Source organism: Cetorhinus maximus, chromosome 12, assembly GCF_964194155.1.
Source record: "Cetorhinus maximus chromosome 12, sCetMax3.hap1.1, whole genome shotgun sequence".
NCBI classification, from domain to species: domain Eukaryota; kingdom Metazoa; phylum Chordata; class Chondrichthyes; order Lamniformes; family Cetorhinidae; genus Cetorhinus; species Cetorhinus maximus.
Window position 1 is genome coordinate 91420400 of NC_135890.1, and position 23587 is coordinate 91443986.

Here is a 23587-nt window from a genome sequence, read left to right on the forward strand (position 1 = left end):
TAAAGTGAAAAAATGCAAGGGAACATTTGTCAACTTAAATGAAAATTGACTCTCAAACACAGCCTGAGAGAGAAAATTGATGCAGCATGGTAGCACACCATGTTCTGCAACGTCACTGTTTGAACATCTACATAATCTACATCTATGCACTCCTGTACAAAAGTCTCACACTTTCAAAATTCTTCTCCTTCCTGTTATAAATTCCTATGTCCATGTTTATAATGGAGAGTGCCTCTATATTCTTAGCATGCTATTACATCTTTCCACAGTTGCACCACTGTAGGAACTCAAAACTCCTCAGCCTGTATTGTAGATGAGCCAAGTCTACATCCACCTTTATGACCCTTTATCCATTCCTAACCTAATAGTTAACATTTCTCCCCAAATTAGTTCATCCAAATGGACAGCTCTTGCTGGAAACCTGTTGTACAAATCTAATAAAATTATTTTAATCTCCAATTTTATTTGATGCTGGTTAAGTTTGTACTCACATCCTCTTGTTCAGCCCAATCAAATCTACGGTTACTATTCAACCATCTTCCAAATACTCTTTGTTCATGTTCTCCACAAGAATACACTTTCATAGGTAAACCTATACTTGACCACAAGTGCAAAATATCTGGGGTAGCAACCCACAAGGCAAACAATGAACCCTAAAACCACTGAGTAATACACTCATTATAGTATGGGATATCACAGTGTACTCTTGATTTTAGTTGGCAGATAATTGGCAGACCACATAACTCAGACTAAATTATTACTACAGATATATTGTAAGAAGTGAAATTATAGAGAAAAATAAATCAGATTATAGAATTTTACAGCCATTTACAGACAGGTAGCCATTTGGCCCATCATGCACATGCCAGCTCTCAACCATCCACAGTGTCAATCCCCATCATCTTTTAATTTATCTTAAATTTGATGACAATACATCCTCGATATTTTAAACTTGGAAAATAGTTTAATGTAACAAATTGCTTAGGTATTCTCAGTCCCTTTTCCCCCCAAAGATCCTTCAACTGAGATTATATACTAGTTTCATGGGAACTGTGAGTAGACTTGTCTGGAGGCTGATGTGGTTCTTCCCACTTGGTTCCATCCTGAAAACAAATGCCTTCAACAAATGAGCTCAACAAGTAGCAGAATATTTACTCTTTGTAAACAACAAAAAGTTCTCTTTGTTGGGAGACTGCAATTTTAACTGTGTGGTAACACACTTGTTGGCTTTTAAGATGGTTCCTTGCCAACTTGGACTTGAAATACTCTGGACCAAGGCAATTAGGGAGAATATCTAATAAGGAGAAATGTGAACTCCATGTACAGTAAAGGAAAACTACTTCTGTGAATTTTTCAGTAGTTTGTTCTGGAGATAATTAAACATGGTCATAGAATTTCACGTGAAAGGCACCTTCCTAACCAAAATTTTGAAAAGTGTGTAAACATTTCCAGATCTCTTAAAAATAACAATAATGTATTCTAACAGTTAAGTAGAAATGCCAATAGTATTTATAGTAAAAAGCATAATTGGAAATATATATAGTAAAGTTAAATGGTTACTTCCATTTTGCATTTTGCAATAATGTTCATCAACAGTGTACATCCATTCATCCTACCTTCTACTGATCAGTTCATCATCCGAATCCACGTCATTTGCTCCTACTTGGTTACCATCATATGTGTCATCATATTCATCATCATAGTCACCAGCATAAAATTGTTCTCCATCTTCTACTGGCACTTCCTCTACTACTATACTGTAGGCATTATACCTTTCCTTCTGCTGTGCAATGTGTGTCTTATCATCTAGCAGCGTTACTCCTTCTTTCCCTTTTCTGCAAAATAGAACACAAAAATCTAGTACTCACTTTTCCAATGATTAACTGGTGTATTTGGGTTATTTAATAAATTCAGATTAATCAGTGACCTGTGTGTACAAATGATGATTTAGATGTTGCACCATCCCCTAGTTATTGCAATCAAATCAGAGAATGATTTTTTTTCCAATTTATTCTTTTGTGGGATGTGGGCGTCACTGGCAAGGCCAACATTTGTTGCCCATCCCTAATTTCCCTTGAACCAAGTAGTTAGCCACATCATTTCAGAGGCTGTTTAAGAGTCAACCACATTGCTGTGTGTCTGGAGCCACATGCAGGCCAGATCAGGTAAGGACAGCAGATTTCCTTCCCTAAAGGACATTAGTGATCCAGATGGGTTTTTACAACATCGACAATGGTTTCATGGTCAGCATTACTGAGACTAGCTTTTCAATTCCAGATTAATAATTGAATTTAAATTCCACCAGCTGCCATGGTGGGATTTGAACCTTTGTCCCCAGATCTTTAGCCTGGGTCTCTGGATTACTAGTCCAGTATGTAGTAGTACCATTATGTACTACATTGTGCCACTATGCCACCATCTCCCCCCATCAGTGCAGAAAGCAGCCATTCGGTCCATCATGCCTGTGTCAGTTCTCTCATTCCCTTGTCTTTTCCCCATAGCCCTGAAAATTATTTCTTTTCAAGTAGTTAGCCAATTCTGTTGAAAGTTATTATTGAATCTGTTTTCACCACCCTTTCAGGCAATGTATTCAATGTCATAAGAAGCCATTGTGTGAAAAAGCTCTCGACTTACTTCTGGTTCTTTTGCCGATCACCTTGAATCTTTACCCCATGGTTACCGACCCTTCTGCCATTAGAAACAGTTTTTCTTTACTTACTCTATCAAAACCAATTCTGAACACTTGTATCAAATCTGCCTTTAATCTTCTATACTCTAACAACAGCGACCCAAGCTTCTTAGTCTCTCTACATAACTGAAATTCTGCACCCCTGGTACCATTCTCATAAATCTCTTTCTAACCTTCTCCCAAGGCCTTGATATCCTTCCTAAAGTGTGGTCCCCAATATTGGACATAATACTTTGACTGGGGCCTAACTAGTGATTTATAAAGGAATACCGTGATTACCTTGCTTTTATACTCTCTGCTGCTGAATCCCATAGGATCCTATATACTTTCCAGCAGGCTTCTCAACTTGTTCCACCACCATCAAAGATTTGTGTACCTATACCCCTAGTCTCTATTCCTGCACCCAATTGAAAATTGTACGATTTAGTCTATATTACTTCTCCTCATTCTTCCTACCAAAATAAATCACTTTGCAATTCTCTGTTATTAAATGGTATCTCCCGTTCGTCTTCCCAATTCACCAGCCTGTCTACGTCTTCCTCAAGTCTGTTTCTATCTTTCTCACTGTTTACTAAAGTTGCAAGTTTCATGTCAAGTGTAAACTTTGAAATTATGCCCTGTATCTCAAGTTAAGGCTATTATGGCTATTATTTTACATCAAAAAGAACAGTGGTCTCAATACAGACCCCTGGGGGATACCAGGCTGAAAATAACTTCACAATTACTTTCTGCCTCTTAGCCAGTTTTGTATTCTCAATATCAATGCCCCTTTAATCCCGTGAGCTTCAATTTTGCTAACAAGTCTATTATCAAATACCATTTGAAAGCCCTACTGACTTCAATTACACTACTTTCATCAGTCTTCTTTATAAAGGGCTATAAAGGGCCATGGGGTAGGTGCAAGGACACAGGTTGGCATGGAGATATGAGGGGTAATGGGGTGGGTACAGGGCAGGAGGTGGCATGGAGAGTGCATGGTAGTGGGGAGTGAGGGGGATGTGTGGGTGAGGGCTGGAGGGATGTTTTATGTTTTGTTCCTTGTTTAAAAATGTTTGGGCACAGTGCCGGAGTTCTGAGGCAGGCCTACCACCCAGCCCACCTCTGCACCTGGCATCCTCCTCACTATTTCCAGGGTCACCTGCACCCACCTTCCCCTGGACCGAAAAATCAGAAGCGCAAGCAGCCATTTTTAAAGGTCAGGTTCACCGAGCCAGGAATTCTCTTGACTCTGCACAACCCAACTCGCAGACGAAAATCCAGGCCTAAGTTTGGGCAGCTTCAATCCAGCTGCTAGTGAGTATGAGTTCATGCCATAAAATTGGCATTAATGGATAATCTTGTCCAGTGAAACTGCAAGGATGGCCACTCTAGGAAGTTGATATTGCCGTGTTTATGTAAAAATAAATTAATTTTTGAAGGAAGGATCAAAGTGCATGATTAAGACAGAGTGAAAGGTGCCTGTGCTGAATTAAGTGCTCAATACGGACATGGAAACGTTTCCCATTAAAAGAGGCACAGAAACAACATATGTAAATGGTACAGTATTATAAAATAAAATTCCAGTTTTCAAATTTAATTCAGAGCTATTTTCTGCTGCCAATTTTCTGTTTTTAATTTTCCTCCTGATGGGGCTGACTCTTGGCGTATTATTCTACTGGTGCTGACAACCCTCTGATGTTTTGCCTTATGGTCATTCATCCAGTGCAAATTTAAGACAGAGAACATTGGCAGGCTATTTGATATGGTTAATTGGTTTCCACGCTAAGCATTTGGTTTAAACTTGATCCCATCTTCATCCAACATCTATACAGACTTTTTCCAGCAGAGGTCAGTAGAAAACTGTTGGGAACTGGCTGACATTTCCCTAAGGGCAATAAAGCCAACTGTACCATGTCAGCTACTGCCCTAACTGAAATCAATTAACTTGACACGAACCAGGAATAAAACCTGGAAGCTAATGGTCTGTATGGCTTATTACTAGTCCAGGTGGTGCCTTTATCCATTAGATTATCCTATGACAAATAATTAATTTATTGGGGTAACATGCTGATGTTCACACACAAGCTACAAAACCTCTACAAAGTATAGTAGGCAGCTTAAAAAGACAGTTAGAAATTTAAAAATCATCCAAGATTGATAAAGACTACAAATTATGTTTAAGTCTAAATCTGCAATGAAAATACCAAAATAAAATGTGAATTTGTAATCCCATATTTCAGAATTGAAGACACTGGAAACACTTTCACCTGCTAACTGTCTCAACCTGATGGGCCACATATGTACATGTGGGCATTCATCAAGTTGAGAACTGCAGGTGTGAATACACTTTCTCACCGAGAAGCAGAATGGATATTGATGTATTAATGTCTGACATCAGGCTAATTCACAACCTATATCCCTAAAGGCAACACTTAAGTATTTTTATTTGTGCTCAAAAATCTACTAAAATGCACCCACTAGCAGCAGCTTAGGAAGCCTAAAGTTAGACCATGAAAGAGGAGTTACAATGTTTGATTCTTAGGGTTAGTCACTCAGATTTGCATGTCTCAGTAGTATGTTATCAATTTTTAATTAAGCTACAAAACTATGATGTGCAGAGGAAAGGAGTATAACTTTAGGGGTAAAAAATCATTATGTTTTGATTTTTTTTTGGACTCACAACAACCACCAGCTTCCACGACCACATCCCTCTCACCTCCCAACACCAATGCCCAGTCATACAGTGGTATAGTCAGTAGCCTAGACCCCATTGTTCCATCAGGAGGCAAATACAACAGCATTCAGTAACAGAGAAATCAAAAATACAAAGTGCGTCATCATGTTGTGCACTCAACCACTGAGTCATTATGGGAAATTCTATTTAATATCTTTCGTGTTGAGTACACCTTTTTTGGCTCATTTTAACTTTCTAAACAATCAAAGGGGTGCAATGTAAAAGATTTGCAACTTGTCTTGCTACGGAAGTATGTAGAAATGTGAATCAACCATAATATATTAAGATCAACAAATATTTTATTTCTGGAGTGTGCAGGCAATTTGTTTAGGTGTGTAGCCTCTTTAAATCGTTTGCACAGTGGTGCACGCATGACAATTTAAAGCAGTCAACTTGCATGCAGCCTATGTGGGAGCTTTCAGGTTGCTGCGCAACTCCGGAGCTTAAAAAAACACTTCCATAATAACTATTAAACGGCAAACTGTGATTTAGCGTGTCAAACTCACTTCTTGCCTTTCCAGATTTTGGACATGTCCACAGAATTTCTGCTGAAAACGTCAAACTCATCATGGTCAAAAATATTTACTCTTGTTGACAGAACTGATTCCTGGTCCTTTTCCACCTGCCTAATGAAAACAAAGTAAATAAAATTGTTTGGCACCACTGCATAGAATACTACACTTATAATTTGTACTTATGAGACTATTACATTCTACAAAGTGTCCTTTAAAAATGTATTGCTAACACATTCAGCAGTTTAATCTGATATTAGATCAGATATATGTCAACTTATGACAACAAAATTATTAGCAAAATTATAAATCCAGAATTACAAAATACCAATGTGTGATGCTGGAGATAGTGAGAGATGGAAATGAGAAAACTATGATTTAGGAATTTACAGAAAAAAGTAGGTTATACAATCGAGTTGGAATCAAAGGACATTCAAATGTCTAAACTATATTGCTTTATAGTGAGAAACCCAACAGCTTAAATTCTGTGGTCTGTATGTTCTTATACATACACATGTGGTCCCCTTGAAATCTATCCATAATTTTTAAATTTTTAAAGCATAAGCTATAAGATGGTAAGTGTCATCATAATCATGTTTATGTTGCTCCTCCACATTAATTTAAAAAATAGAAATTAGCTTGGGAGACACTTTTATTCTAAGCATATAACCCTTCATTTCAAAAGTATCTTGAGTTGACGCATTCATGGATCTTTTAGAAACAGCCCTGATGGAGGTTGACCTGAGTCGTTCTGTAGGTCTTGAACCAGTTTAAAGCTCTGGGAGGCAGAGGGTGTGGAAAAAGGAAATACAAAAAGCCTACACTAGTGTCCAAGTTTAAGTGTTACCACAAAGTGATCCTGTCAAAATTTCATGAAATAATTTATTACTAAAGGGCATCATATTTCTTGTAGTGCTGCTTATGGTGAGACATAAGATTTGTTGTTTTTTTTAAAAAAAATAGCTGTGACATGCCACTTACACACTATGTATCACCAGAGAGTTATCACATTGTTTTATGGTAGCTGAAGTCGAATTCTATTTTTATTACATAATCTTGGAATAGGCAAAATTTCATGAAACCAGTAAATGGAAGGCCTTTATCAATATATGTATTCAGTTATCTGTCTGCATTTAACTTTTATCCCTTACCATTTCTGAATTGTAAATGCAAACAGAACTGTCAGTTTGTCTCTGTGTCAGTTTGGACACATTAACAACATATAAGTAAAAGCTATTAACTTCATTCTTATGTTTAATTAAACCCTACTCAAACTCATTGTCCAGTTTGTATTAAAATAATTTTCACAGGCTTAAATACTATTATACAGATCAACTGTAACTTTTCCAGTTTAGATTGTTTGGAATTGAAATATAAAATGCTTCCACAAATCAGTACTTTGAGCATGTTTGAACTGGGTCATAACTATTTCTCACAGAAAGCAAACATCAACTATTTCTCACACAGATGCAAACATTGCCCATTCAAAAAAAAAAATCAACATAAACTTTACCTAATTAATGTTTATGAAAATTTGTGCTGGAGCTTTTCTTCAAATATTAAAAAGATACTGAATGCTGAAGAGTGGGAAAGGAAAAACAGCACTAATGCAATATGGAAAATTGTATGTACTTCCTTCAGCAAATATATCAAGTCCTTGCTTATGATTTATACATTTCCTGCCTCTTCAACGGTGAATTGCTGCTATTTTACATTGATCCAAATCAACAAAGTATGACAGCTGAAGTAATGGGAAGTAAATGCAACAATCAAGAAATTGCACATTATAGACTTTTAAAATAATGATAAAACAACCCTATGGATAAGATATTATTCAGACACAGTTGAGCTTGCCACATACAGCAGTGGTTCACACTCAGATGAACTGTATTAGCGGTGTCCAGTTATGTAAAATAGTGAAAACAACATAAACTTTTTATGGATTTGACATATCCAGGTTCCTTAAACAGAATCCAGATACCAGATACAGTTAGAGAATCTGAACTACAACAAAAGCGATTGAACACTTTGTTGAATGCACTCAGGCACTGGTGTGAACATAATTACCAAAAAATCTGGTTCTTGTTGGGAAATCAATCATAGCCAATAAGTCAAGCATAGTTCCAGCCTAATAATTTTAGTGAAAGAAGAATTGCAGGAAAACTTGAACTATGGCCCATGCTGGAAACATGTTCACCACAAAGTGAAACTAAATCTCTTTTTATCCATAATATAACAAAATATTCAAAGTCATGTAGCTTGAAGTATGCATAAGACTTTGCATTTAAATGGAAACTCACAGTGGTATTTTGATTTCTTACCTCTGAAGAGTTCTGTCTAGTTTGCAAAGGGAAGGCACTATTTTATCTTCAAGGATATTGTTAATTACTTTTTCTGCATCGTAATTATATTCTTCCAGGCATTCAAGAATGAAGCCTTCCCCAAGGTGTGGCAGAATGTCCTTCACCTGAGAAATTAAAGATTCCAACTCGACTCCTGTTATTTTGGCAGCCGTTGCACCTGCACACTATTTAAAAAGATAGGAATAAATGCTTACACAATTTCAGTAGATAGCTCCAATCTACTCTGACACATTTATTAATCTAGACTAAATTTAATTTAAAGCATACTAAAATACTTAAACATATTATTTTTTAAATTAACAAAAATAATTTAACATGTTAAACATTTTAAGTCTGCATGCACTTCACATCAATTTTTCTAATTATAAGTTCCTACACCCAGATTTATAATAGAAAGTAGATTTGTAAATTTGTCATGGTGTAAATTGTACTCTTCTGTTGATGGAAGCACTGTAGTATTGTCATGAAGAAAGAAATCATGAACAGAGAAAGAGAATAACCTGCCAATTAAAGCACATAAGCTGTCAAATAAAAATTTGAATCTGAACTTGAGAATTCTTCTTTAGTTTTGTTCTCAGCCCCTTTCTCAATTTATTTAATTTCAGAAGAGCATTTGTCTATTTTGAACATCTTTCCCCAGGAGCCTGCAAAGTGATATGGATAGGTTAAGTGAGGAGGCAAAAATTTGGCAGATGGAATAAAATGTGGGAAAATGTGAACCTGTCCACTTTGGCAGGAAAAATAAAAAAGCAGTGTATTATTTAAATGGAGACAGATTGCAGAACTCTGATGTACAGAGGGGTCTGGGTGTCCTAGTACATGAATGACAAAAAGCTAGCATGCAGGTGCAGCAAATGGAATGTTGTCGTTTATTGCAAGGGGAATAGAATATAAAAGTAGAAAAGTTTTGCTACAGTTGTACAGGGTATTGGTGAGACTGAATCTGAGTTGTGTGTCCAGTTTTGGTCTCCATATTTCAGAAAGGATATAAATACATTAGAAGCAATTCAGAGAAGGTTCACTCGACTAAAGTCTGGGATCAGGGGTTATCTTATGTGGAAGTTTGGACAGGCTGGGCCTGTATCTATTGGAATTCAGAAGAATGAGAGGTGATCTTATCGAAACATACAAGACCCTGAGGGACTTAGCAGGGTGGACCCTGAAAGAAAGTTTCCCCTTGTGGGAGAGACTAGAACTAGAGGGGGAAGTTTAAAAATAAGGGATATCCCATTTAAGGCCGAGGAGAATTTTTTTTCTCTCAGAGGGTCATGAGTGTTTTGAACTCTCTTCCCCAGAGAGCGGTGAAGGCAGGGTCATTGAATATTTTTAAGGCATCGATAGATTCTTCACAAACAAGGGAGTCAAAGGTTATTGGAGGATTGGGAATGTGGAGTTGAGGCCACAATCAGATCGACCAAGATCTTACTGAATGGCCTACTTCTGCTCCTAATTCGTATGTTCATATGATGTAACTTTGTGATCTATCAGAAATACACAATAATAACATGCCAACATATTATGATAATTATGATTCTCTGTAGCTTAGATGTTGTTACTTTGAACAAAGCTCTAAACATCTGCTGAAAAATTTGATTAACTCGGTGCGCTACAGTTCCTTTGGAAACAAGTTTCAGGTATCAGAGGGGTTCCATCTGGCACAGAATCATTGAATGGTTACAGCATAGGATTCGGCCATTTGGCCCACCATCCATGGAATAATTCCAGATTACGTGAGCCTTGACAGTGAGTGCAGTCTATTCAATCACAGTGGCAATAAAATTCTAATCTTGACTTCACCAAACATTCACATGTACACTTTTGGCAATGGTCACTTGAAAGTAATCAGGAACAGGAACACTTTCTAATTATTTGCTCCTTAACCCAAGGCTACTAATGTCAATTACACCTTTATTGGCAGCTAGGACCAGTTAACTGCCTAATCTGTGAAGTTCAGTTTCTCATTCGATAAACCTGCAAAACCAATAGGAGAAGATACTAAACTTATCCTATTTGGTACTTACATAATCATCATTTTCAAATTCCGGTTGTTTAAGTTCTTGTTCTGTTTCACCATTTACAGCTGAAACTTGACTAGTATCAAAAGCATGTGAAATGCCAGCATTTCCTGTGGCAAAAGTAGGTTTATTCCTGCCGGTAGCTTCCCAGGCACTGTCAACAGCTTTGATGATATAAGAGGTTCTAGTTTCATCACTATGGTTTAAGTTAAGATAAATACAAGTCAAAGATGCACACCTTACACTCAATGATTGAAACAAGTAGATATTAAAAAAGATTTTCATATATTTAGAACTTATACAAAAATAATTAATCTGCTCTCTACAATATTGACTTTTAAAAACTGCACCAACTTTTTTCTCTCAATTTGTTGCTAGACGTACATTATAAAAGTCCATTGCAAATCTATAAATTAATTTCAGTTGCCTTACAGTGTTAGGAAAAAGATAGTTTAAGTAATTTATATTGGTATTTGTGAGTCAAAAACAGAAAATGCTGGAAAAACTCAGCAGGTCTAACAGCATCTGTGGAGAGAGAAAAAAAAGTTAACGTTTCAAGTCCTTGGCTTCTTCACAGCTAAAGAGAAGTAAAAATGTAATGAAACTTATACTGTTTAAGGGGGGTGGAGCAGGTGAAGCTGGATAGAATGCCAGTGATAGGTGGAGGCAAAGGAGAGATTGCCAGAGATGTCATGGACAAAAGGACAAAGAGGTTTTAATGATACTGATACTGGCTAAAGGAGGTGCTGATGGCGGCATTAAGATCAGAAAGCAGAATGTGATAATGGCAGGACAAGGGTAAGCACTCTGGAAAGAACAACATGAGCAAGTGACAGATGGTCTTTGTGGGTTGGGGTGAGGGGACGGTGGTGGGAAATAAAGATTGTTTTATCCCCAACTTTTATCCTATTGTCAATGAATAAAAATGAAAATAAGTAAAAATAAGTGGATAAAAAATAAAAATTTAAAAATTAAAAATTAAGAAATGAGAATGAATATTGAAAGAAGGGGATAAAAAGAGGGTAAGGATAGAGGAGAGAGTTCATGATCTGAAGTTGTTGAACTCAATGTCAATTCTGGAAGGCTGTAAAGTGCCTAATTGGAAGGTGAGGTGCTGTTCCTCCAGTTTACAGCACCTTGCTTGCATTTCTAATGATGTTTTTACAACTGTTGCTGCTAAGGTAAACAAACAAGAGCAGAAGAATTGGGCTGTTACCCAGCAACAGGGGCCCAGAGAGGCAGGTCCCTCCCATAGAGAGACACAGAAAAACTAAAGAAACAGTAGCTTTGAATTCAGTTGATTTGAAGACAGCTGTCAAGCAGAAGCAACCTAGAAGGGGCAGACAGTGAATCGCAAGCTAAAGTTGGTTGAAAGTAGCTGCCAGGAGAGACTGGAGCAAAGAGCACAGATAGTAAATCCCAAGCTAAAAGAAAAACCCCAAGAATCCAGGGGAATGGAACAGCAGAAAGTCCCAAGCCGACCTTTTAGTCAAAGGAAGGACAGGAACCTGTTAAGTGAAGTTAAGAGTGAGGGGCAGAGAGAAAGGCTCCATGCTTCAGATTTAAAGGGTCAAAAGCTTCAGAAAACAGATTTAAAGTGAGAACAGCTTGCAAGAGGCAAGGATGTCCAAAGAGATGGCTGAAGGTTTGTAATTCTTTGCTATGGGCATGTGACGCAGTGGTGTACTGTTAACGCTGAGTCGGTGAGAGTGAATGCGTGGAAGACAGCTTGAATGCATGTGGTGACCCAGGGGAGAGGAACATCAGGAGAGTCTGAAACCCTGGAGTTGAACTCTTGCGGAAGGTGCCTGAAAGAAAGCGTCGGTTTAGGAGAAGATTCCAAGGCGAGGTCTTGGAGAATGGAGATTGGAAGCCCTCATGGTGAAAGACGGAGTGCAGTGAGACTGATTGGCTCACAGTGTGACAAGTCTGGGGGGAGTTGAGGAGAGATCCATAGCATCTGGTTGAGGTGGCATCTGTCACTTGGTTTCAGAGTGTGGTGTGTCTGACCACAGGGTGTCTATTGGTACATGGACTGTGTAATTACTGTGGACATTAGAGTGTAAGGTAGCTTTTGTAACTTGTGTTATCTTTACAAATCTGTATATATCTGTATAGTTGTGGGTGAAGGAGTATTGTAATATATTTCATCTTTTCTTGTTTAATAAATGTTTTATTCTTTTGTTAAAAGTTCATTAAATGACTCCGGTGACTCTGTTCAGTAGCCATTCTCCCAAGTATCTAAACAAACAAATAAAAGTTAGGACCGATCAAGCTGGATTCCACTCTGAGATCAGGCTTGTCTAGGGATAACCTCAACTATGGATCATAACAGCAGGATTAATATGTTCCCGTGTTAAAACATCCTCTAATGCCACTTCAATGAGTGGCTTGTAAGAGTGTTCCAAGTAATTTCTATTCCATACTCATAACACAGTTCAATAATAAATTATTCTTTAAGGAATATGAGTGCCACAAGCTCATTAGAACTGCAAATCACTTTCCTCCCCATTTCCATTTCATATAATGCTCAAGAAAGTCACAGAAATTGACATAATTTTTCCTCCTAAAAGCATATCCTTGCTTTTACTGTGAAAATACAAGATTTTTCAGCCAGTCATGATCAGATTGTGGGTAGGCAAATGCACGGTGGGGATCTGGTGACTGCACTACTGATATGGAAGTTTAGGAAATAGAAAAAAAAGGCAACAGATTTCTTCAAAAGACAGATGCAGAAGTAGGTTGAGTTTTACGGAGGATGAATATTATCGAGCTGTTCAATGTAGCTTCAAGTACACGTCATTGCTCTGAGTCTTTCATTATGTTTCTTTCTTTTAAAAACATTAAATTTATGTATGTAACCTAAAAATGCTGGTTAGAGTTCAAGGACTTATGCGCATCATATTATTAAAGGGCTTGTTTTGAACATGTTTGTACTATTGTTTTAGGCATACTTTTCCAATATCTGTAATACATATTCAATATCTTTTTCTTAACGTGCTAATATACTTTACAAGTCAGGCATAATGACCATTCACCATTATACTGCACAAGAAACTTGCAATATTTTCCAACTATGTTTAATCACGGGTTGCCAAGAAACTTCTATCATGGTATCATGAATGGAAAAGTACAGGTGGAATCGCCCGGTCCTGTTGGCGGCAGGTGTCATGGCGGACAGGGGCAGGATAATATTGCGTGAAGGCCAAAAATCGGTTTCATGCCGTCGTGGAACCAATTTGCGACTGTCCACTCCACCCATCAATGGAAGGCCACATTTCCCACTGCTGCATGTCAGGAACCTAATTTCAATTTCATTATAAACCCTGCTTGCCAGAATCATCTTTCCCCGCTGGATCACCAGGGGGACATTGGTTTGATTACATGCTGATGCATTTCACAACTTTACATAAGGGGCGTACACCTGGTGACCTGAGCTTTGAAGGGAACTCGAAGATGAGTGCAAACAACCTTGTGCAGCGCTCATGAGCATCGCCTGTAGGACATCAAGGAAGATGTGCCATGCATTTGTTTGTGTGTGTGTGTGTGTGTGTGTAGGGCGGGGTGGAACACAGACAAGTTGCTTTTTCCCGGCTGCTTTTCAGTATGATGCTGGGGCAAGGGCTCCAGTGCGGGTCAGGCCAGGGGCTGGGTGCTAGGCAGCACCAACTGAAGGAAGCACATAAGCACATGCTGGGGATAAGGGGGTGAGGGAAGCGGCCATGCACTTGGAAAAGCTAGTCAAAAGTGAGCATTCCACCCATCGAGTGCAGACTGCAAATTAATGCGTATTTTAGGAGCAACAGAACGATTAGCCAACTGGGCAAGTTGTAGAATACCCTTGCGAAAGGTGGCTATAGCGCAGTCACTGGTGGAGGCGCACACAGCCATTTGCAATGTCTTTATTAAGGTTTGGACCAGTATCCATCATGGTTCAAGCTAACAGCTCGGCCATGCAGTGTGGGTTAGGAGAATGTCTGCATCTGAGCTGAGAACACAGCCTGCAGTCCAGTGGCTGAAGCTGCCGTCAATCTGTCAAGCAGAATGGAGCGGATGTGGGTAGGGATTCAGACAGCCAATGAGTGCACTACACACTTATCTTGCCACATTATTTAGTACCAAAAGTATAGAATTTTTTTTATTCCCTCCAGTCTTAGCCTAGGCCTGAAATTCCAATTTTAGTTGTCACAAACTTCCAATCCACAGATGAAAGGATACAGTGCAGGAAATGCTTGTTGTAGAAGGCTGATATCATCAGCCACCGGAAACTGCTCATCATAGTCCGTCAGGAATCTGTGTAAGGAATAATGAAGTTCGATGTAACAACACATTTTTTGACGACATGCATTTCTTGTGTACAGCTATAGCATTTACAATTTTGAAAATAGATAACTAACCTAAATAATTTGTTACGATTATACCTAAAATAGCATTTTGGAACAGGCAGATATGAGTAGTAAGCAAAGACAATGACATCAGTGAACATTTCTGAAAATATACTTGCTTTTTTGGAGTGATGAAAGAAAAATAACAGGTTTTAATGAATGCGCCCTTCTCAATTTTGTTGAAATAATTTTGAACATCTGTCATGGCTTGGAAAGGTACATTGTGGTTCACAGAAACTGCAAAGATTTATTTTTTGCCTTGTTGCTTCTCCCTCGCAGATTTCTACTGCTGCCATCTGCAGCTGAAGATTCAACCCAGTGAACAAAAGAAATAGGCATGCAATTCTTCTTCACAACTACCACTGCTTCTCAGTCATTAATCAGCAGAAGATACAAGACTCTAGCATAGAACTAGTCCTGCAACACCACCCCTTCTCTCATCCACCAAATTAGATATTCAGCTATCGCTGTACATTGTGAATGTAGAGTTATGCTGAGCAATGGAGTATCTTCCCCAAAATTAACATGTAAGCACAACAACCACCACCAGTACTAAAACTCACAACGTTCCATTTGGGAATCTGACACTACATCTAAGGCATTTACCAAGGTAGGTTGTGCTTTTTTTTTCCACACTGAGATTTCTTAAAAATTTTTAAATTGCTTTTGTAAATACATGCTACGATATAGAATACAGTCCAAGTCACACAAGAATTTATATGGGTAGAAATGCTTTGATTTTCTTAACCAATGATGTAAATCCACAATGTACATCTCTTAAGGTACCCAATTCCTTGTCCATTGCAATTCCACTACAGACTTTGGGAGCACGGCCACTAAAAATTTATAGTTCAATGCCTATAATGCAGACTATTTAAAAATTACAAGGGGTTTAAATGCAGTTTTTTGTGCTTGAAGTAGTGAACATTGTGGATACCAACTATAAATGAACTCATGGCCTTGATCTTCTAGGGTATTCATAAAAGAAAAATTAATGTGTGAAAAGACTGAAAACTTATCAAGGGTTAAATCACAGTTGAGTACTGGGAATTCTACATCCTCGGTATGGGATTGTGTCACGGTTTCAGTAAATAGACAAAAAGATGAATTATTAATATTTCAGAATTGCTCTGAGTATATATGCTCCAAGTACTGAAATTTCCTTGCAGTTAATATATGTATTAATATTGCATAATGAGATTTTATTGACACACTCAAATTGAAACAAACATTCAGATTTTATTTTGTGTTGTCTCTTTATTCCAGTAATGCAAGTATATGTTTTTTCTCATACGTTAGGTGACAGAAGGGTACATCGGCAGGCAAGGGTGATAAACAGTGGTTGCCAAAAGTCAAGTCATAGTTGTTCCATAAACTAATGTGTCAACAATACTAAAATGAAAAGTATATATTTTATCGATTTATTCAGACTATGGAGCAAACCTATTTGGACCTCTCTGTCCTAGGCTTCCTACACTTTGCCAGTCCCACTTTAACATTGACTTGAACAACTTCAGACTTTAACATTATTCTCATTTTCACCAGTACTCCTATTTCACTGTAACCATTCACAATTTCTGGATCTCAAATAATCTTCTGTTCTAATTTCATAAATATTGTTTTCTTTTGTCTTGCACCATTATCCTTTCTATCATGTATTCAGTTGTCTTCTACCTAATAATAGGCCCAATTGCAGGCCATTCTTTTTCTCCCTACCTTTCCCCTGGCTTTGTTTCCCCTTATGAGCCGTTCATCTGCAACATCTTCCTCTTGCCACAGATGTCTGACCTGCTGCGTGTTCCCAACGACTGGCGGATCATATCAAACAGCATGTCCCTTCGGCTGTTTGCAATAGGCAAGTAATGACCATACCCAAGCAGCCCAAGATTGTGATTCTGCAATTAAACAGCACTTGCTAAACAATCCTGATTGTGCTAAGAATGACACAATCCATTAAGATTATCAGTCGGGTTCGCAGTATGACTCATTTACATGTACTAGAAGCCACATATATTCACACATATGGCCCTGTTCTTTGCAGACAGAAGGAGCATGTCCATGCATTGTGCCTTTTCCAATTAGAAAAAGAGCTTGGGGGACAGCCATTCCCTGGTTCATTCCCCAAGGCAATGCCTTGATCAGAGTCAACCTATCCAGTTTGAAATTAAACAGTTAACTGTTCCCTGGTGCATTCTTCATGGCAATGCCTCTACCAGAGTCCACTTGCCAACCAATTAGCATTCTCTTCTCAAGCAGTATAAATTGATGTTCCTTTTGCAATTGGTATTCTTGAGAGTCTGTCTTGATGGATGCAAGATGAAAAGCCTTGACGGCGTGTCTCTTTTTTCAGTAATACGCAAGTTCTGTACTGCCAAACATTAACTACTTCCACCCATCACCCATTTCTACCCCTGCCTCAGCTTATCTGCTGCCAAAACCCTCGTCCACGCTTTTGTTACTTTCAGGATCGACTATTTCAATGGTCTTGTGGCTGGCTCCATTCCTTCCCCATACAGTTCTGCTCGTCCATAGCTCCACTGTCTGTTTCCTAATCTAAACCACACCTTGTTCACCCATTACCCCTTTGCTCTTTGAACTTCACTGACTCCCAATTTACCGACACCACAATTTCAACATTCTCATGCCAAATTCCTTCATGGTCTCGCTCCTCATCTCTGTAACCTTCTCCAGCCCCACAGCCCACCAAGAATTCTGTGTTCCTTCAACTCTGGGCCCTCGTGCAACCCAAACTCTCTTTGCTCCACCATTGGTGGCTGTGGTTTCAGCTATCTAGGTCCCAAGTTCTGAAATTTCCTCCCTAAACTTCTCCTTCCTACATTACGACACTCTTTAAAATGTCCCTTTTTGACGTCTTACTGCGTTTAAGGCAGTATATAAATGGAAGTTGTAGTTATTGCTCTAAACAGAGTGTACATATTAGAAGCAGTGTATAAAAACTTTGTTGATGGAATTCTTTGTAAACTTTCCAGAGCTTGACTGCGCCCTTACCTCTTCTGGTGTAGCAGAGCTGTAAAGATCTGAAGGAAATCTTCTATAAAAGTCAGAATATGTTCATATCTACATAACAGAAAAATAAAACTATGAAAAGTCTTATTACTAAAGAAAAAAACTGTAATGACAATTATCTCTTTAAAGCAGTTGCCTATAACTTCTTCTACTGAACAGAATTGCTTTGTTACAATATCAGTGTAACTCCTGCCAACACAAGATGGCTGCCGAAACCAGTCTGCGGATGCGCAGAAAGCTAATAACATCACTCCATTGCACCCAGCCTGCTAGCACACATCTGTGCATGCATGTGGTTGCAGTGCCCTAGCAAAATATTAATGTCTACTTATGTGAATATAACAAATTAAATTGACATGGACAAGGAATGATGAATGGGAATGTTGTCTTCAAATACAAAGTGCAGATGTAGGGGTCAAAGTAACAGATGTGCCCGATAATCAAAGCTAACACATCAAGGGGAGAAAACATAGCTGTGATTATTTGAGTGGTGCCATTTTTAGTCCTGGCCACTGCCAACTCTGTTACTCGCTATGTCATAAGGGAGCAACAGAATAGACTGCGCTTGCCCAGCATTGGCAGCAAACGCGGCCGTACAATGTTCAACTACAATACAAAGCTCAACAATCCTCTCTAAGGGTTAAATTAAGAGGAGAGATTACACAAACTATGGTTGTATTCCCTGGAGTTTAGAAAGTTAAATGGTGATATGATCAAAGTTTAAGATGTTAAGGCAGGACTGAAAGTAGAAACTATTCCTGCTGGTTGGGGAGTCTAGGATTCGAGGATATAGCTTAACAATTAGAGTCAACCTTTTCAAGTGTTAAGTTCGGAAGCACTTCCAAGCGCAAAGGGTGATAGAAGTCTAGAACTCTCTTCCACAAACAGTTGATGCTGGAACAATTGTTAATTTTAAATCTGACATTGATATCTGTTACCTTATTATTCTGTTATCCAAATGAATTGAGGGATATGGGGCAAAAGCGGGTAAATGGAGTTACATCATAGATCTCACTGAATGGTGGAACAAGCTCTAGGGGATAAGTGGCCTATTCCTGTTTCTATGCACCAATGTCTGAATACAAATCAGAAATGCAAACATAACACATACTATGCCATGCCACATAGTTTTAAACTAATTTACTGGAAATGCTTTAAAATACAAATAATGAATATGATCCATGGGTGCATTTAAAATGGTTCAAGTTCAAAAATTCAATTCAGGCTTCAGGATTACTTAGCTCATTACTTGGCTCCTGCCTGGCTGGAACACCATCCATCTTGTTTAAGAGAGCGCTCCTTGAATGCCTAGTTATACACGTGCTTACAAAGGGCCTGCATTTTTAATGTTAATCCTGCATTTCAGAACCTGAGAGACCTACCCCACATTACCAACACAGTTTGCTATAGAGGAAATGAAGGAATTATAGCTAATTACAGAAATTGGAGCATGTCAGCCACAGTTCAGTTGGTAGCACTTTTGCCCGAGTCAAAGATTGTGTACTGAAGCCCCATTCCAGAGGTTTGAGCACAAAATCTAGGCTGACATTGCAGTGCAATACTAGGAGTACTGCACTGTCAGAGGTGCCTTCTTTCAGGTGAGACATTAAACCAAGTCCTCATCTACCCTCTTCAGATGGGCATAGAAGGTACATTCACACTTTTCAAAGTGAAGGAAAGTTATCACCAACATCCTAGCCAATATTTGTCTCTCAGAACATATGGTCTGCTATCATATTGCTGTTTGTTGTGGGGAAGATGAGGAGAAGGGGTCTCTTAAAGTGGAAAATGGGGTGGACAAGTCAAGGGTCCCATCATCTACCATGGAAGAGAAACTTCAGTTCATGATAAAAAAAATCAATTCAGAAACTCTGATGTGAACACTGGGAGTGATCAGAGCAAATGAGAGACACTGTGAAAGAGGAATATTCTTTATATAAAGCAGCATAGCTCAAGTAGTTGATAGAAGTAGTTATCTTTGGAAAGACCATTGATTAAAAAATGTAGAGAGAACTCCAGGATGGGAAAGGAAGAATCAGAGAGCGACTACACAAAAGGTGAGGGATGGGTGAAAATCAAAAGCATATGAAAAATCTCAAAAAGGAGATGCCTCGGGCAAGACAACCTGACATCAAAATGGCAGAAGGCAATCATGAATGTAGGTGGAGTTCTGAAAACGGAGGAAAGTATAAATTCACAGAAAAAGGAGAGATTCTGAGAGATATGAACAGGCTGAAAGTAATGTATTGGGGCAGTCCTATTCATGTGTTTGGGAAGGAGGAGAACTAGTAATTTTCCAGAGACTTGTCAATCTTATGATCCGGTGTTTAGTAATGGGGTTGTGGTGCAGAAGGAGAAATTGCTGCTTGTTGAAGTTCAGCATCAGTTAGGCAGAAATCCTTCCACTATGGTTATAAGCACCAACTTTGTCTATGGAGAGGGTGGGGTTTCACGGTTATATTGGAGTTAATAATAGAGAATGGGGTGCTGTAAATTAAGTTGTAGATGTGCATGTGTGTGTAGAAAGATAAATCAAAAGCCTCTGCTAAGGACAGATCATTCAGGGTTAGAAGGGGGGGGGTCAGAGTGAACATCTGGCAAGGAATGAACTTAAGAGAGATAGGGTCAGAAGAAAATGAAGTACAGTAGGGATCAATGGTTGCCTGGTATCCAAATGTTGATCAAATTACTCCCTAAAAGGAAGATGATAAAAACTCTTTTCTAAAGAACACTGATATAAGGTAGGTTTATAAAGTAAAAACAAAAAAAAAATGCTGGAAATACTCATCTGATCAGGCAGTAGCTGTGGAGAGAGCAGAATTAATGTTTCAGGTCAATGACCTTGCATAAGAATAGTTCTGATGAAAGGTCACTGATCTGGAATATGTCTCTCTCTCTCCATAGGTACTGCCTGACCTGCTAAGTATTTGCAGCATTCTCTATTTTTATTTCAGATTTCCAACGTTTGCAGTATTTTGCTTTTATATTAGGTTTAAAAAGAGCCTTGGGCTCTTTGCAACAGCAACAAGTATTGCACACCATGTATTATTAAGGTGAAACAAAATAAGGCTACTAATCCATGGAGTCTTGATTAACTTTGGTATGAGGCCAGGTGCCAACTCCTGATTTATACTTCAAGTTTAGTGTTAGTGGAAAGTTTTCATAAGTTGCAAGATTCCCAGAAAGAAAATTTAACTGAAAAATACTAAATGAGTTATTTTCATGAATATTCCAGGAACTCAGAATTAAAAATGTAACTGCTTAAAGATATACTTAGGCAATGCCAATACATTTACACAATAAACTTGATTTAATTTGTGTCCAGCAGTGGAAAATAAAACTTTAGACATTCAATAGTGGCTTATTTTATTCCCTTAGCTGCACTTTGAAAACAATGGACAGTCGTTCAATTGTATTCGAGCCAGGAAATGAGGATACCCAATAGGCTACTTTATCTCAAAAGGTCAGCAGTCCCTTAAGTCCCTTCCACTGGATGCCCAGGAGTTCTGAACTATGAAAGAGAAATTTTTGGACACACATACCATATGAACACTGGAACTTTGCCACCGTTGAAGAAAGATGAAAAAGCTCCCTTTGCCTTTCCCCAGCACGGTTTCAAAGAGTGCATCCAAACTTAAATCTGCCACCAAGGGATCAATACAAACCCGAATTTGGGACAGGTGCCCCCAATACTTCCAGTCAATACATTTCAACTCCATCTTGCCACCTCATTTCCCGGCACCCACCGCTAGATCTTATTGTTTAAATCTATGACTGAAGTACAACAGAAACACAGGCAAGCCTGTCAGCAACACATCATGTGAAAAGGGGCACCAGGTCCACCCGAGGCCCACCTTATGATTCCATCTCACACATTAATGAAAACTTATATAGAATAGGTGACAGTGGGGAGTTGTCTCATCCCTCTTTCAAAAGAAATTGGCTGTGAGTCTTTTATCCTTAGCAGATTCTGGGGTACATATCCCATTCAAATGTATGTACTCTCAGCTTCCAGGCACTACATGGAAGCAGTATGGTCTAAAGTTTTTGAAAATAAACTAAAACAAAGCAAGCTGCTTCCTTAGACTTAAGTTGGTTGACAATCTCACATAAATCATGAAGTGCTCTGCACATTACTCAATTGTAAAATTTGACTTGTTCTTTTCTGATTACTTGGTGTTCCTCCAAAGCATCTGACAGCTGTACCTAGAATGCCAACCAAAGAGACACTGATGCCATTAAGATTTATTGGTAGTTTTCAGGTTCACCAGGATTCATTTTCTTGAAAGAAACTACAACAAGGCTCTGAATGCTTACATAGTTGTCTCAACAAAATATTATTTACTTGCTTCAGAAGGGAGGCCTGAGCCAGTCATTAATTCCTAATCCAGTTCTCAAAGATCATTTATGCTCTATTCCACGCTTAACAACAGCAGCTTTTAGGTATTTAGTGTGCACACCATCCATTAATGTCATCCTACCATTGGCTGGACAGCACATTGTAGAGCCGATTTCCTCCCATTTAGCTTTCTCCCATTGAGGCTTCTAACTGTAAATTGCCTTCCAACTTCCAAACTATTGCCTGTTAGTCAAGCACCAACTCTACAATGTTTTCACCAGACTTTGGGGATGCCCTTGACGGTTTGTTGGGGATTCATTTTAACTGAAATGAAGGAGATCTCTAATCATGACTGATGACAGATGGCCTAGTGGGTAACTGCTCTGCACAGCAAATCTCAGTCTGGGCCAAGCTGAGTTGGCTAATCTCTGCCAGGACAACTGAAGTGATGGCTTCTGGGCCAAGAAGCCAATTGGAAGTAAAAAAAAAAAATCCAATCAGTCATGAACATAGTCTGGCGATCCTTTCTAGAAAATGTGCGTGCGCGCAAATCAGGCAAGAACAAAATTAAACGTAATGTTGCAAACATCTAATTCATACTTCATGTTTTAGAATACAACTTTAACTCCTAAAATTATAAATCGTAGCTGTAGATAAATAGGGGCATCTAGTTAAGAAAAACTGATAAGCAGCTCTGATGTAAATGCAATTCAAACAAGTTTGGAATTAATTAAGTTAAAAGCTAACCTATGTTCATCTTACAAGTTTAGAGGGAGTGTTGTAAACACTTGAACCATAAATGACCCATTTCTGGGCCTCTTAGTAGAGCTAGGGTGTCTATTGTTATCTCCATAAAATAAGCTAAAAGCTAGCAATTCTGGGAAAGAGAGCTGTAAAACTCCATTAGAGATGGAGCTCTTTTGTTTGATTTATTTGTGTGAGAAACAGGCAGTTCAGTTTGGGAACAGGCAGAGGCAGTTGTAGCTTCACTTTGGTGACTGCATCTCACCAGATTGAGAGCGAACAAGAGGTGATATTCAGTTAGGCCTGCATTTCAACCAGACAATGTGGGTAGGGCTCTATCTCAGTTTGGATTTCGTGAGGGAAAAGCAGCTGGAAGATTTGCTCTAAGCTTGCAGCTAGTGGAAGAGATCTACAATGGTCCTCACAGAATCCTGTGGCAAAAGGCAATCGGTAGAGTTAGCTCGGGAAGCTGTGGGAAGGCAGCTGGATCTGCCGACAACCCGAACAAGGAGCTGAGGCATCCACAGTCGGTAAAAGAAAAGGTGGAGGGTCACTGAGCTAAGAATGTTACTGGAAGGACCCCTACAGAATCTTACCTCGGAGGAATAGCTGGAATTCTAAGGAGAATTAAGGTAAATTCCAAGGGCTGTGGCATACCTTTTGGGATGGTCCCAGGAAAAGTAAATAAACCTTCAAAGATATCGCAAGATAAGGGACTTCTTGGGTGGGGGAGCCGGGTGAGGGGAGTAAAAAGCAGAACTGAGTTTACAGCATAAATATTTATAAGCTATAGTGTTAAG

The 23587-nt window shown here is 38.7% G+C and overlaps 1 protein-coding gene across 2 annotated transcripts in view; it reads right to left on the reverse strand.

Annotated features, from left to right (window-relative positions):
- ascc2 (activating signal cointegrator 1 complex subunit 2) overlaps positions 1 to 23587 on the reverse strand; it is a 61920-nt gene that overhangs the window by 15051 nt on the left and 23282 nt on the right. For both annotated transcript variants that reach the window (XM_078554097.1, XM_078554096.1), the window contains 6 exons: positions 17687 to 17755; positions 14511 to 14585; positions 10299 to 10488; positions 8236 to 8441; positions 5909 to 6028; positions 1617 to 1835 (listed from right to left, as the gene is read on the reverse strand). In XM_078554097.1, coding sequence (XP_078410223.1) covers positions 1617 to 1835; positions 5909 to 6028; positions 8236 to 8441; positions 10299 to 10488; positions 14511 to 14585; positions 17687 to 17755 — 879 coding nt within the window. The remainder of the gene's footprint in view (positions 1 to 1616; positions 1836 to 5908; positions 6029 to 8235; positions 8442 to 10298; positions 10489 to 14510; positions 14586 to 17686; positions 17756 to 23587) is intronic.